Source organism: Astatotilapia calliptera, chromosome 19 (genome assembly GCF_964374335.1).
Source record: "Astatotilapia calliptera chromosome 19, fAstCal68.1, whole genome shotgun sequence".
In the NCBI taxonomy this organism is placed as follows: domain Eukaryota; kingdom Metazoa; phylum Chordata; class Actinopteri; order Cichliformes; family Cichlidae; genus Astatotilapia; species Astatotilapia calliptera.
Window position 1 is genome coordinate 17,982,801 of NC_137440.1, and position 13,334 is coordinate 17,996,134.

Sequence of the window (13,334 nt, forward strand, 5' to 3'; positions counted from 1 at the left end):
TAGGGTGCGTTATGTGCTTTCCAGTGTGAAATGTCTGGAAAAGCACTCAGACAAAAAACTTAAATTCTTTCATGTCTACCAGTCAGAAACCTTCCTAAATTGAGCACATCTTAAGTTTTGTCTGCGTGTCTTAGCTTGCAGGCAACAAAATGAGAGCGATGCCCAATGGGTTAAAGCAAATCTGGGTCCATTCATCCAATATTCAGCGTACTCTGACCTCAAAGACTTCAACATCTCTACGGTAATCTTCATATTACTCTTCCTGTCTTTCTTGAGAATAGCAAAGCAAAATTCTGGAAATTATACAAAAGACATGCATTTCATGAATTCTACTTTTTTGTATCCATAGCTGACAGTTCTGGATGTTCTTTCACCATCGCAGAAGGCTGAACTAATCCTAGATCCAAACAGTGGTGCTTTAAACGATGCACATGTTGTAAGGGAGGTGTTGACAAGCTTGACAGAGACCAGTGATTATGAGCAGCTCAACCAATTCTTCCAGGCTTTTGCAAACATCAACAAGCAGGTGAATTCTCATTGGCAACCTTACCTCAGTGCAAACATCAACAAATGTTAACAGTGTTCTTTCATAAGCCTGCTCAAGTGTTTAACTCAAAATGATCCATTTCTGATATGCTTCATGCCTTGAGGCATCCCTGCTGTACAGAAGTACAAAGATTTAGTTTAGATAAGCTCCCCCTCACCTCCACATTTCCACAAAGACTTCAGGACTTCCTCTCTGACCTTATTATGATCCCCTTCTCTTTTCAGAGAAATGTCACCTTCATCCAAAATCCAGATGTGCGAGACACCATTTTGAACCTGACCTTGACAGCCCTTGCTCCTCAGCTTAAAGACTTTCAGCCAGAAGACTATCAACAGTGGTTCCAGGTTTATTTGGTTCCTGTGATGGCGAGCATCCTTCCTAGCAGCTTGCGGGTGATCCCCAGTAACATCACCTGTGAATCCTACCAGGCTATGTAAGATATTTCTGATATCCACAGTTAGACATTTGGGTGTGCACAATGCCAAGCTGAGGCTCCTGACAAGTCACAATGAATTCTTTTCTTCCTTTAGATACGATGGTCTTGCGCAGAGTTTGGCAGCATTGCCACTGGACCTTTCACAGGGCGTGAGATCAAGCAAGCAGTACCTCCAGGACACATTCCCACGTATGTGGCAAATAGGCTTTCCTGACTAAACTTTTCTCAAAAGCCCAGTACCAGCACTGTAATGACTACTCCATTGATTTGTTTCCTTTCTTTTTCTTCCCAAACAGGCTGCTCAGTTCCAGCTTCCTTTGTGGTAAGATTAGTTTTTTGGGGTGTGTGTGTGTGTGTGTGTTGGGGGGGGGGGGGGGGGGGGTGTCTTACATGGGTTATCCAATATTTGATCCAGGTTTGGCACACTAATTGGGCCAACTGTGACAAAGTCAAGGTATTTACACTTGAAGAAGATGTTTCCACTATACTAACAATCATATTTTCTTTGTCTTCAGTGCAAGGTGACCCCAGTTCATGGTGAGTCTGTCTAAAAGTAGACATTTCAACTCAAAGGATATAAATGCATTCTGAAGGACTATTATCTGACACACAACCATTCTCTTTTCACAGTGAATCTCATTTGTGATGGAGTTGATGGGTGGGTGAAATGCCGTTTTGTTCAATGTTGATTCTGTCTAGGTAAAATTCGTTAACACAGTGCAAATAAGGGGGCATTGGATTTCAATTTATTGTGTTTTTTCCACAGTTCAAAGCTTGAACAAATCCTGTCAGCTGGCAATTCCTCGGCAGCCCTGTGCAATTTCACCATCACAGAACATGCCTGTTCCTCTGTAAGATTCCTTTTTAAACTCCAAAAACAGAACATAGATTTTGCCCCATTATGGTTCTGAGACAAATCTCCATGAGCTCTGACAAAATGGCTGTATTCTTTGTCAATTTTCTTTTTCAAGGCTCCCTATCTCACATCCAGCAACTTGGTCACACTGCTGAACTGCTCACTGAAAAGCCAAAACATATACCCAGTAGAAGTCTGGAAGCTTTTCTTCCAAAAAGCCTCTGCTGTACTGGACCAGGCCCTTGAGACATTTGCTAACATGGTAAGTACAAAATCACATTTTCACAATATTGCCGTTTCCCTGCGTGAAGTTTGGGTCCAGCTACAATTATTTTTCTGCCAATTCAAGGCCAGCAACAACACTTACCCGACCTCGTCAAATGTGCTCGAGGCTCTTGGAGAAGTGAGAATTGACAACTTCAACCAGGCACAACTACAGAGTGAGGAGTTCATTACCAGCTGGTTCAAAACAAAGATCCGTCCGTTTCTGGCCATTCCATCTTTCAACTTCCTATTTTGCCTTAGCTCCAAAAACTTCAGCTGCCAGACATACCAGACTGTGTAAGTAAATATGAGACATATTACTCTATTCTGCAAACTTGCAGTTGACTAGAAGTTTAGATGCTGAAAGCTTTCTCTCAAATGTAGCATTCAGGCATTTGGAAGCCAAAAGGCATCCATGGACAGAGACACACAGCAAGCAGTCTTCACTCACTTCATCAAACCGTTCTTGTCAAGAAATGACTCAACAGGTAAAAATAGAAACTCAAGCTCACTTTGGTTTTTCCATGACAACATGTGGTATATTACCCTGTCAATAACTTTCTTGCTTTTTCTGCAGATCCTGGCTGTGTCTCATCTATCACGGGGAGCCAAGCGTGGTTAAAGGCAAACCTTGGCGACTTCTCTGATTTTGCAACTGTGCAGGACTTGCAAGCCTTCAATCCTAATTTGTCCACTGTGAGTGCCAACTGCAGATGTACATCTTCCTGTAAACGGAATTCTTTTACCCAGAACATTTCCATGACTGCTGTCTTATATTATGCTGGTTCTCTTTTGTAGGCTGAATTGTTGTCAGTCCTTAGTCCTTCTCAGATGGCACAGCTGGTACTGAGTTTGGGAGCCTCCAATAACACAGATTTGATTGATCGTGTGTTTGAGCGACTGCAAGAGGGCAACGCTCTAAAAAATGTGGATGGATTCCTCACACAACTGACAGCCAATGGACAGGTATGCTAGGCTTCTAAAAGGGTGAAGCAGGACAATCCTGGTGTTTTATTCCAGCAGGATAAGACAGAATAAGACATTTGCTAAACCGCTACACAAGTCTTCAAGGAGTCTATCATAGAAAAGAATTGCTTGCAGCCTTTGTGCTGTGTTGTATGAGTACATTTGCAACATGCAGTCTCTGTATTGCTTAGCTTCTTTTCCACCTCAATTTCACAGATGCCAATTTTCCAGCCTGTTGTGAGAGATCGGATCATGAATACGACCTTCATCGTCATCAGTCCACATTTCTCCACTTTCACGACAAACGACTATGAACTTTGGTTCCATGTGAAACTGATTCCTATCCTTGCCAGTTTTACTCCAGAAATGCTGATAAACACAACCACAAAAATCAGCTGCACAAACTACCAAGTCATGTGAGTAGCTTTCTTGGAGCAATCAAGATTTTGTTGCAAATGAAAATGACAATAGTGACAAAGAACAGCATGAGAACGTTTTCTTTCAACTGTTGCAGTGTGAGTGGGTTGGCTTTAGTTATCCAGGAGATGCCACTGTACAGACGGCAAGAGATCACACATGGTCTGCTGGGCTACCTAAGAAATGCTGAAAATGCCATCAATGAGCCAGGTAGGGCAGACATAGGGTGCGTTATGTGCTTTCCAGTGTGAAATGTCTTGAAAAGCACTCAGACAAAAAACTTGCCCACAAATTCTTTCATGTCTACCAGTCAGAAACCTTCCTAAATTGAGCACATCCTAACTTTTGTTTGCATGCCTTAGCTTGCAGGCAACAAAATGAGAGTGATGCCCAATGGGTTAAAGCAAATCTGGGTCCATTCGTCCAATATACAGCGTACTCTGACCTCAAAGACTTCAACATCTCTACGGTAAGCCCTACATTGCACTTCTAGTCCTCCCTTAAGAACAGGAAAACAAAATTGTAGACTTAAGAAGACAAACACAGGAGTTTATTTTGCCATATCAAAAAGTACAAGCAAATCATAGAGCACACTTTCTTTGGTTGCAAACTGTAATCCTTTACCCACAGCATTGGTCATTACTGCTGTCTGATATTATGTTGATTCCCTGTTGTAGGCTGGATTGTTGTCGACGCTCAATCCCTCTGAGGTGGCACAGCTGCTACTGAGCTCTGGAGCCTCAAATAACACAGATTTTATTGATCTTGTGTTTGAACAACTTGAACAGGGCAACGCTCTAAAAAATGTGGATGAATTCCTGACACAGCTGACAGCCAATGGACAGGTAGGCTAGCCTCCTAAAAGGGTGAAGGAGGACAATGCGGATATTTGATTCCAGAAGTAAACAGAATAAAACATCGGTCTCAACCGCTACATCCATTGTTGGCTATTGTATCTTAGAAAACAAATGGTTACAGCCTTTGTACCATGTTGTATGGGTGTACTTCCAACATGCAATCTCACATTTGCTTATGTCTTTTTCCACTTTAATATGACAGACCCCACATTTCCAGCCTGTTGTGAGAGATCGGGTCATGAATACGACCTTCATCATCATCAGTCCACATTTCTCCACTTTCACGACAAACGACTATGAACTTTGGTTCCATGTGAAACTGATTCCTATCCTTGCCAGTTTTACTCCAGAAATGCTGATAAACACAACCACAACCATCAGCTGCACAAACTACCAAGTCATGTGAGTAGCTTTCTTGGAGCAATCAAGATTTTGTTGTAAATGAAAATGACAATAGTGACAAAGAACAGCATGAGAACGTTTTCTTTCAACTGTTGCAGTGTGAGTGGGTTGGCTTTAGTTATCCAGGAGATGCCACTGTATAGACGGCAAGAGATCACACGTGGTCTGCTGGGCTACCTAAGAAATGCTGACAATGCCATCAATGAGCCAGGTAGGGCAGACATAGGGTGCGTTATGTGCTTTCCAGTGTGAAATGTCTTGAAAAGCACTCAGACAAAAAACTTGCCCACAAATTCTTTCATGTCTACCAGTCAGAAACCTTCCTAAATTGAGCACATCCTAACTTTTGTTTGCATGCCTTAGCTTGCAGGCAACAAAATGAGAGTGATGCCCAATGGGTTAAAGCAAATCTGGGTCCATTCGTCCAATATACAGCGTACTCTGACCTCAAAGACTTCAACATCTCTACGGTAAGCCCTACATTGCACTTCTAGTCCTACCTTAAGAGCAGAAAAACAAAATTGTAGACTTAAGAAGACAAACACAGGAGTTTATTTTGCCATATAAAAAATACAAGCAAATCATAGAGCACACTTTCTTTGGTTGCAAACTGTAATCCTTTACCCACAGCATTGGTCATTACTGCTGTCTGATATTATGTTGATTCCTTGTTGTAGGCTGGATTGTTGTCGACGCTCAATCCCTCTGAGGTGGCACAGCTGCTACTGAGCTCTGGAGCCTCAAATAACACAGATTTTATTGATCTTGTGTTTGAACAACTTGAAGAGGGCAACGCTCTAAAAAATGTGGATGAATTCCTGACACAGCTGACAGCCAATGGACAGGTAGGCTAGCCTCCTAAAAGGGTGAAGGAGGACAATGCGGATATTTGATTCCAGAAGTAAATACAGAATAAAACATCGGTCTCAACCGCTACATCTATTGTTGGCTATTGTATCTTAGAAAACAAATGGTTACAGCCTTTGTACCATGTTGTATGAGTGTACTTCCAACATGCAATCTCACATTTGCTTATGTCTTTTTCCACTTTAACATGACAGAGCCCACATTTCCAGCCTGTTGTGAGAGATCGGGTCATGAATACGACCTTCATCATCATCAGTCCACATTTCTCCACTTTCACGACAAACGACTATGAACTTTGGTTCCATGTGAAACTGATTCCTATCCTTGCCAGTTTTACTCCAGAAATGCTCATAAACACAACCACAACCATCAGCTGCACGAACTACCAAGTCATGTGAGTAGCTTTCTTGGAGCAATCAAGATTTTGGTGTAACAGAAAATGACAATAGTGACAAAGAACAGCATGAGAACGTTTTCTTTCAACTGTTGCAGTGTGAGTGGGTTGGCTTTAGTTATCCAGGACATGCCACTGTACAGACGGCAAGAGATCACACATGGTCTGCTGGGCTACCTAAGAAATGCTGACAATGCCATCAATGAGCCAGGTAGGGCAGACATAGGGTGCGTTATGTGCTTTCCAGTGTGAAATGTCTGGAAAAGCACTCAGACAAAAAACTTAAATTCTTTCATGTCTACCAGTCAGAAACCTTCCTAAATTGAGCACATCTTAAGTTTTGTCTGCGTGTCTTAGCTTGCAGGCAACAAAATGAGAGCGATGCCCAATGGGTTAAAGCAAATCTGGGTCCATTCATCCAATATTCAGCGTACTCTGACCTCAAAGACTTCAACATCTCTACGGTAATCTTCATATTACTCTTCCTGTCTTTCTTGAGAATAGCAAAGCAAAATTCTGGAAATTATACAAAAGACATGCATTTCATGAATTCTACTTTTTTGTATCCATAGCTGACAGTTCTGGACGTTCTTTCACCATCGCAGAAGGCTGAACTAATCCTAGATCCAAACAGTGGTGCTTTAAACGATGCACATGTTGTAAGGGAGGTGTTGACAAGCTTGACAGAGACCAGTGATTATGAGCAGCTCAACCAATTCTTCCAGGCTTTTGCAAACATCAACAAGCAGGTGAATTCTCATTGGTAACCTTACCTCAGTGCAAACATCAACAAATGTTAACAGTGTTCTTTCATAAGCCTGCTCAAGTGTTTAACTCAAAATGATCCATTTCTGATATGCTTCATGCCTTGAGGCATCCCTGCTGTACAGAAGTACAAAGATTTAGTTTAGATAAGCTCCCCCTCACCTCCACATTTCCACAAAGACTTCAGGACTTCCTCTCTGACCTTATTATGATCCCCTTCTCTTTTCAGAGAAATGTCACCTTCATCCAAAATCCAGATGTGCGAGACACCATTTTGAACCTGACCTTGACAGCCCTTGCTCCTCAGCTTAAAGACTTTCAGCCAGAAGACTATCAACAGTGGTTCCAGGTTTATTTGGTTCCTGTGATGGCGAGCATCCTTCCTAGCAGCTTGCGGGTGATCCCCAGTAACATCACCTGTGAATCCTACCAGGCTATGTAAGATATTTCTGATATCCACAGTTAGACATTTGGGTGTGCACAATGCCAAGCTGAGGCTCCTGACAAGTCACAATGAATTCTTTTCTTCCTTTAGATACGATGGTCTTGCGCAGAGTTTGGCAGCATTGCCACTGGACCTTTCACAGGGCGTGAGATCAAGCAAGCAGTACCTCCAGGACACATTCCCACGTATGTGGCAAATAGGCTTTCCTGACTAAACTTTTCTCAAAAGCCCAGTACCAGCACTGTAATGACTACTCCATTGATTTGTTTCCTTTCTTTTTCTTCCCAAACAGGCTGCTCAGTTCCAGCTTCCTTTGTGGTAAGATTAGTTTTTTGGGGTGTGTGTGTGTGTGTGTGTTTGGGGGGGGGGGGGGGGGGGTGTCTTACATGGGTTATCCAATAGTTGATCCAGGTTTGGCACACTAATTGGGCCAACTGTGACAAAGTCAAGGTATTTACACTTGAAGAAGATGTTTCCACTATACTAACAATCATATTTTCTTTGTCTTCAGTGCAAGGTGACCCCAGTTCATGGTAAGTCTGTCTAAAAGTAGACATTTCAACTCAAAGGATATAAATGCATTCTGAAGGACTATTATCTGACACACAACCATTCTCTTTTCACAGTGAATCTCATTTGTGATGGAGTTGATGGGTGGGTGAAATGCCGTTTTGTTCAATGTTGATTCTGTCTAGGTAAAATTCGTTAACACAGTGCAATTAAGGGGACATTGGATTTCAATTTATTGTGTTTTTTCCACAGTTCAAAACTTGAACAAATCCTGTCAGCTGGCAATTCCTCGGCAGCCCTGTGCAATTTCACCATCACAGAACATGCCTGTTCCTCTGTAAGATTCCTTTTTAAACTCCAAAAACAGAACATAGATTTTGCCCCATTATGGTCCTGAGACAAATCTCCATGAGCTCTGACAAAATGGCTGTATTCTTTGTCAATTTTCTTTTTCAAGGCTCCCTATCTCACATCCAGCAACTTGGTCACACTGCTGAACTGCACACTGAAAAGCCAAAACATATACCCAGTAGAAGTCTGGAAGCTTTTCTTCCAAAAAGCCTCTGCTGTACTGGACCAGGCCCTTGAGACATTTGCTAACATGGTAAGTACAAAATCACATTTTCACAATATTGCCGTTTCCCTGCGTGAAGTTTGGGTCCAGCTACAATTATTTTTCTGCCAATTCAAGGCCAGCAACAACACTTACCCGACCTCGTCAAATGTGCTCGAGGCTCTTGGAGAAGTGAGAATTGACAACTTCAACCAGGCACAACTACAGAGTGAGGAGTTCATTACCAGCTGGTTCAAGACAAAGATCCGTCCGTTTCTGGCCGTTCCATCTTTCAACTTCCTATTTTGCCTTAGCTCCAAAAACTTCAGCTGCCAGACATACCAGACTGTGTAAGTAAATATGAGACATATTGCTCTATTCTGCAAACTTGCAGTTGACTAGAAGTTTAGATGTTGAAAGCTTTCTCTCAAATGTAGCATTCAGGCATTTGGAAGCCAAAAGGCATCCATGGACAGAGACACACAGCAAGCAGTCTTCACTCACTTCATCAAACCGTTCTTGTCAAGAAATGACTCAACAGGTAAAAGGAGAAACTCAAGCTCACTTTGGTTTTTCCATGACATCATGTGGTATATTACCCTGTCAATAACTTTCTTGCTTTTTCTGCAGATCCTGGCTGTGTCTCATCTATCACGGGGAGCCAAGCGTGGCTAAAGGCAAACCTTGGCGACTTCTCTGATTTTGCAACTGTGCAGGACTTGCAAGCCTTCAATCCTAATTTGTCCACTGTGAGTGCCAACTGCAGATGTACATCTTCCTGTAAACAGAATTCTTTTACCCAGAACATTTCCATGACTGCTGTCTTATATTATGCTGGTTCTCTTTTGTAGGCTGAATTGTTGTCAGTCCTCAGTCCTTCTCAGGTGGCACAGCTGGTACTGAGTTTGGGAGCCTCCAATAACACAGATTTGATTGATCGTGTGTTTGAGCGACTGCAAGAGGGCAACGCTCTAAAAAATGTGGATGGATTCCTCACACAACTGACAGCCAATGGACAGGTATGCTAGGCTTCTAAAAGGGTGAAGGAGGACAATCCTGGTGTTTTATTCCAGCAGGATAAGACAGAATAAGACATTTGCTAAACCGCTACACAAGTCTTCAAGGAGTCTATCATAGAAAAGAATTGCTTGCGGCCTTTGTGCCATGTTGTATGAGTACATTTGCAACATGCAGTCTCTGTATTGCTTAGCTTCTTTTCCACCTCAATTTCACAGATGCCAATTTTCCAGCCTGTTGTGAGAGATCGGGTCATGAATACGACCTTCATCATCATCAGTCCACATTTCTCCACTTTCACGACAAACGACTATGAACTTTGGTTCCATGTGAAACTGATTCCTATCCTTGCCAGTTTTACTCCAGAAATGCTCATAAACACAACCACAACCATCAGCTGCATGAACTACCAAGTCATGTGAGTAGCTTTCTTGGAGCAATCAAGATTTTGTTGTAAATGAAAATGACAATAGTGACAAAGAACAGCATGAGAACATTTTCTTTCAACTGTTGCAGTGTGAGTGGGTTGGCTTTAGTTATCCAGGAGATGCCACTGTACAGACGGCAAGAGATCACACATGGTCTGCTGGGCTATCTAAGAAATGCTGAAAATGCCATCAATGAGCCAGGTAGGGCAGACATAGGGTGCGTTATGTGCTTTCCAGTGTGAAATGTCTTGAAAAGCACTCAGACAAAAAACTTGCCCACAAATTCTTTCATGTCTACCTGTCAGAAACCTTCCTAAATTGAGCACATCCTAACTTTTTTTTGCATGCCTTAGCTTGCAGGCAACAAAATGAGAGTGATGCCCAATGGGTTAAAGCAAATCTGGGTCCATTCGTCCAATATACAGCGTACTCTGACCTCAAAGACTTCAACATCTCTACGGTAAGCCCTACATTGCACTTCTAGTCCTCCCTTAAGAACAGGAAAACAAAATTGTAGACTTAAGAAAACAAACACAGGAGTTTATTTTGCCATATAAAAAATACAAGCAAATCATAGAGCACACTTTCTTTGGTTGCAAACTGTAATCCTTTACCCACAGCATTGGTCATTACTGCTGTCTGATATTATGTTGATTCCCTGTTGTAGGCTGGATTGTTGTCAACGCTCAATCCCTCTGAGGTGGCACAGCTGCTACTGAGCTCTGGAGCCTCAAATAACACAGATTTTATTGATCTTGTGTTTGAACAACTTGAACAGGGCAACGCTCTAAAAAATGTGGATGAATTCCTGACACAGCTGACAGCCAACGGACAGGTAGGCTAGTCTCCTAAAAGGGTGAAGGAGGACAATGCGGATATTTGATTCCAGAAGTAAATACAGAATAAAACATCGGTCTCAACCGCTACATCCATTGTTGGCTATTGTATCTTAGAAAACAAATGGTTACAGCCTTTGTACCATGTTGTATGGGTGTACTTCCAACATGCAATCTCACATTTGCTTATGTCTTTTTCCACTTTAATATGACAGACCCCACATTTCCAGCCTGTTGTGAGAGATCGGGTCATGAATACGACCTTCATCATCATCAGTCCACATTTCTCCACTTTCACGACAAACGACTATGAACTCTGGTTCCATGTGAAACTGATTCCTATCCTTGCCAGTTTTACTCCAGAAATGCTGATAAACACAACCACAACCATCAGCTGCACGAACTACCAAGTCATGTGAGTAGCTTTCTTGGAGCAATCAAGATTTTGTTGCAAATGAAAATGACAATAGTGACAAAGAACAGCATGAGAACGTTTTCTTTCAACTGTTGCAGTGTGAGTGGGTTGGCTTTAGTTATCCAGGAGATGCCACTGTACAGACGGCAAGAGATCACACATGGTCTGCTGGGCTATCTAAGAAATGCTGAAAATGCCATCAATGAGCCAGGTAGGGCAGACATAGGGTGCGTTATGTGCTTTCCAGTGTGAAATGTCTTGAAAAGCACTCAGACAAAAAACTTGCCCACAAATTCTTTCATGTCTACCAATCAGAAACCTTGCTAAATTAAGCACATCCTAACTTTTGTTTGCATGTCTTAGCTTGCAGGCAACAAAATGAGAGTGATGCCCAATGGGTTAAAGCAAATCTGGGTCCATTCATCCAATATTCAGCGTACTCTGACCTCAAAGAGTTCAACATCTCTACGGTAATCTTCATATTACTCTTCCTGTCTTTCTTGAGAATAGCAAAGCAAAATTCTGGAAATCATACAAAAGACATGCATTTCATGAATTCTACTTTTTTGTATCCATAGCTGGCAGTTCTGGACGTTCTTTCACCATCGCAGAAGGCTGAACTAATCCTAGATCCAAAAAGTGGTGCTTTAAACGACGCATGTCTTGTAAAGGAGGTGTTGAGAAGCTTGACAGAGACCTGTGATTATGAGCAGCTCAACCAATTCTTCCAGGCTCTTCCAAAGCGCGGCTGCTGAGTGACCCCTCATCTGGGACTCTCGTCAGCTCTTTCTGGGATAGTGACGCGGCTGCCCCTCTGTTGGTCTTCCTTGGTCTCTTGTGTTCTGAGGGCCTCTGGATGTCTGGAGTCTTGATCTCCTCCATACCTGCTTCATGCCCTGGAGGACGGGGCTGTGCCACACTCTCTAGCAGATCATTACATGAAGGAACCTTTTAAAAAAAAGCGCGTTCATGCTCACAGGTGTACACACGGGTGCTCACAGACACAAACGACACCCTTTTTGGCTCCTACCTCAAAGCACACTGTGCGCTGTCGATCTTACGTGCTGCACAATAACGTTTAATAAATAGCATTTACTGTTATATTCACATAGATCATCATGATGTTGTTTATTCTATTGCTCTCGTTTTCTTCTGCTTGTTTTCTTTTTTCATTCTCAACAGGTGATCCAGGTGATAAATATATGTATTTTTTGTCTGCTTATTTTGTTGGTTTTTGTTTTTTGCCCTCTATCCCCGTCCCTCTTCTCCGCTGTTTTTCTTTCCCTCTTTCTTTCTCCCCTCTCTTTTCATCATTCAAGTATCTAGCAAGTGAAAATAAAAAATAAAATAAACAATAAAAGGTGAATCAAATAGACCATTACAGCACGGGTGGGAGGGTCCATTTGGTAAAGTAAATCCATTGGGCATCTTTCTTTGCCTTTAGACAATTATTCTGATGGCAAAAGAACTGTGGGGATGAACAAAAGTATTTTACCAGCATAATATAATCTGCAGTATGATCATTGCTTTAACAATGTAACAGATAGCTTTAAGATGGCCTTAAGATGTTTATGCAGATGGTTATCATATTAACCTTGTATTCCAGATGCAGTTATAACTATTTTATACATATTGCATATCTGTGCTTATTTTGAGTTGATGTTCGGTTCATTAAGGGTCTTAAGCTTCACTGGCGTGACTGTCCAGGTGATACATGTTGAGGGAAACTAGAACATAGAAGGAATTGCAATGCATGCTTACAAAACACTTATATCAGGTCATTTTTAATATCTTTTATATGTTCATATTCTTGTATTAAGCTTTTAGTAGAGGTTCTTGATTAAAACATTTATTTAGTAGATGACATATACATAGTTTCAGTTCGGTTATTACATATATGAGAGTGGCTTCTGTCTCTCTGTCTGGTTAGAGGTCAGGAGCTAGTCGGCGAGGTGAAATAGGGTGCAATTGTGGTTAGCACACAGACACACACACACTTAGTTAGAGAGAATCATTTATAGGTGAAAGTTTAATCATGTTTTGCTTGGGGTTGCAAAAAGAGCAGTTTGTCGCAGAACTGCTGCTGAGGTGTCAAGATGACAAGCGAGCATCCGGCAGTAACAGGATGTACCTGCAATGAAAACGACGACAACGTTCTTTTTAAACTGTGTTAAAAGTCATTGTGGTTTTGATCTGATCTATGTATAAAATGTATCTGTGACGTTGAAGGGGCGTCATTAAATTTAAGCCCTGACGGTATAAAATATCTGTTTATGCTTTGATTAAGTCGAAGATCAATTGCTGTCTGTAGTGATCTTCCCACGCGTGTATTAAAATCATCGTTTGACTTCACCCGGCC

The 13,334-nt window shown here is 41.9% G+C and overlaps 1 protein-coding gene across 1 annotated transcript; it reads left to right on the top strand.

Annotated features, from left to right (window-relative positions):
• Window positions 1–370: 370 nt before the first annotated feature.
• Window positions 371–12,975, top strand: LOC145422631 (uncharacterized). The gene is made up of 43 exons (XM_080294174.1): window positions 371–526; window positions 772–980; window positions 1,078–1,172; window positions 1,280–1,305; window positions 1,499–1,520; window positions 1,614–1,641; window positions 1,750–1,834; window positions 1,955–2,101; window positions 2,189–2,400; window positions 2,488–2,591; window positions 2,681–2,799; window positions 2,902–3,069; window positions 3,286–3,485; window positions 3,584–3,696; window positions 3,849–3,955; window positions 4,164–4,331; window positions 4,546–4,745; window positions 4,844–4,956; window positions 5,109–5,215; window positions 5,423–5,590; window positions 5,807–6,006; window positions 6,105–6,217; window positions 6,364–6,470; window positions 6,579–6,755; window positions 7,001–7,209; window positions 7,307–7,401; window positions 7,509–7,534; window positions 7,728–7,749; window positions 7,843–7,870; window positions 7,979–8,063; window positions 8,184–8,330; window positions 8,418–8,629; window positions 8,717–8,820; window positions 8,910–9,028; window positions 9,131–9,298; window positions 9,515–9,714; window positions 9,813–9,925; window positions 10,078–10,184; window positions 10,392–10,559; window positions 10,776–10,975; window positions 11,074–11,186; window positions 11,339–11,445; window positions 11,554–12,975. The coding sequence occupies exons 2-43, from the start codon at window positions 910–912 to the stop codon at window positions 11,728–11,730; spliced, it is 5,250 nt and encodes a 1,749-aa protein (XP_080150300.1). The 5' UTR covers window positions 371–526; window positions 772–909; the 3' UTR covers window positions 11,731–12,975.
• Window positions 12,976–13,334: the final 359 nt, after the last annotated feature.

Bases quoted from the DNA above. Each gene is read 5' to 3' on its own strand.
- LOC145422631 (XM_080294174.1), top strand. From the start codon at position 910: ATGGCGAGCATCCTTCCTAGCAGCTTGCGGGTGATCCCCAGTAACATC. The intron at 2,102-2,188 runs GTAAGTACAAAA...TGCCAATTCAAG, and splicing joins TTGAGACATTTGCTAACATG to GCCAGCAACAACACTTACCC. The intron at 6,756-7,000 runs GTGAATTCTCAT...TTCTCTTTTCAG, and splicing joins TTGCAAACATCAACAAGCAG to AGAAATGTCACCTTCATCCA.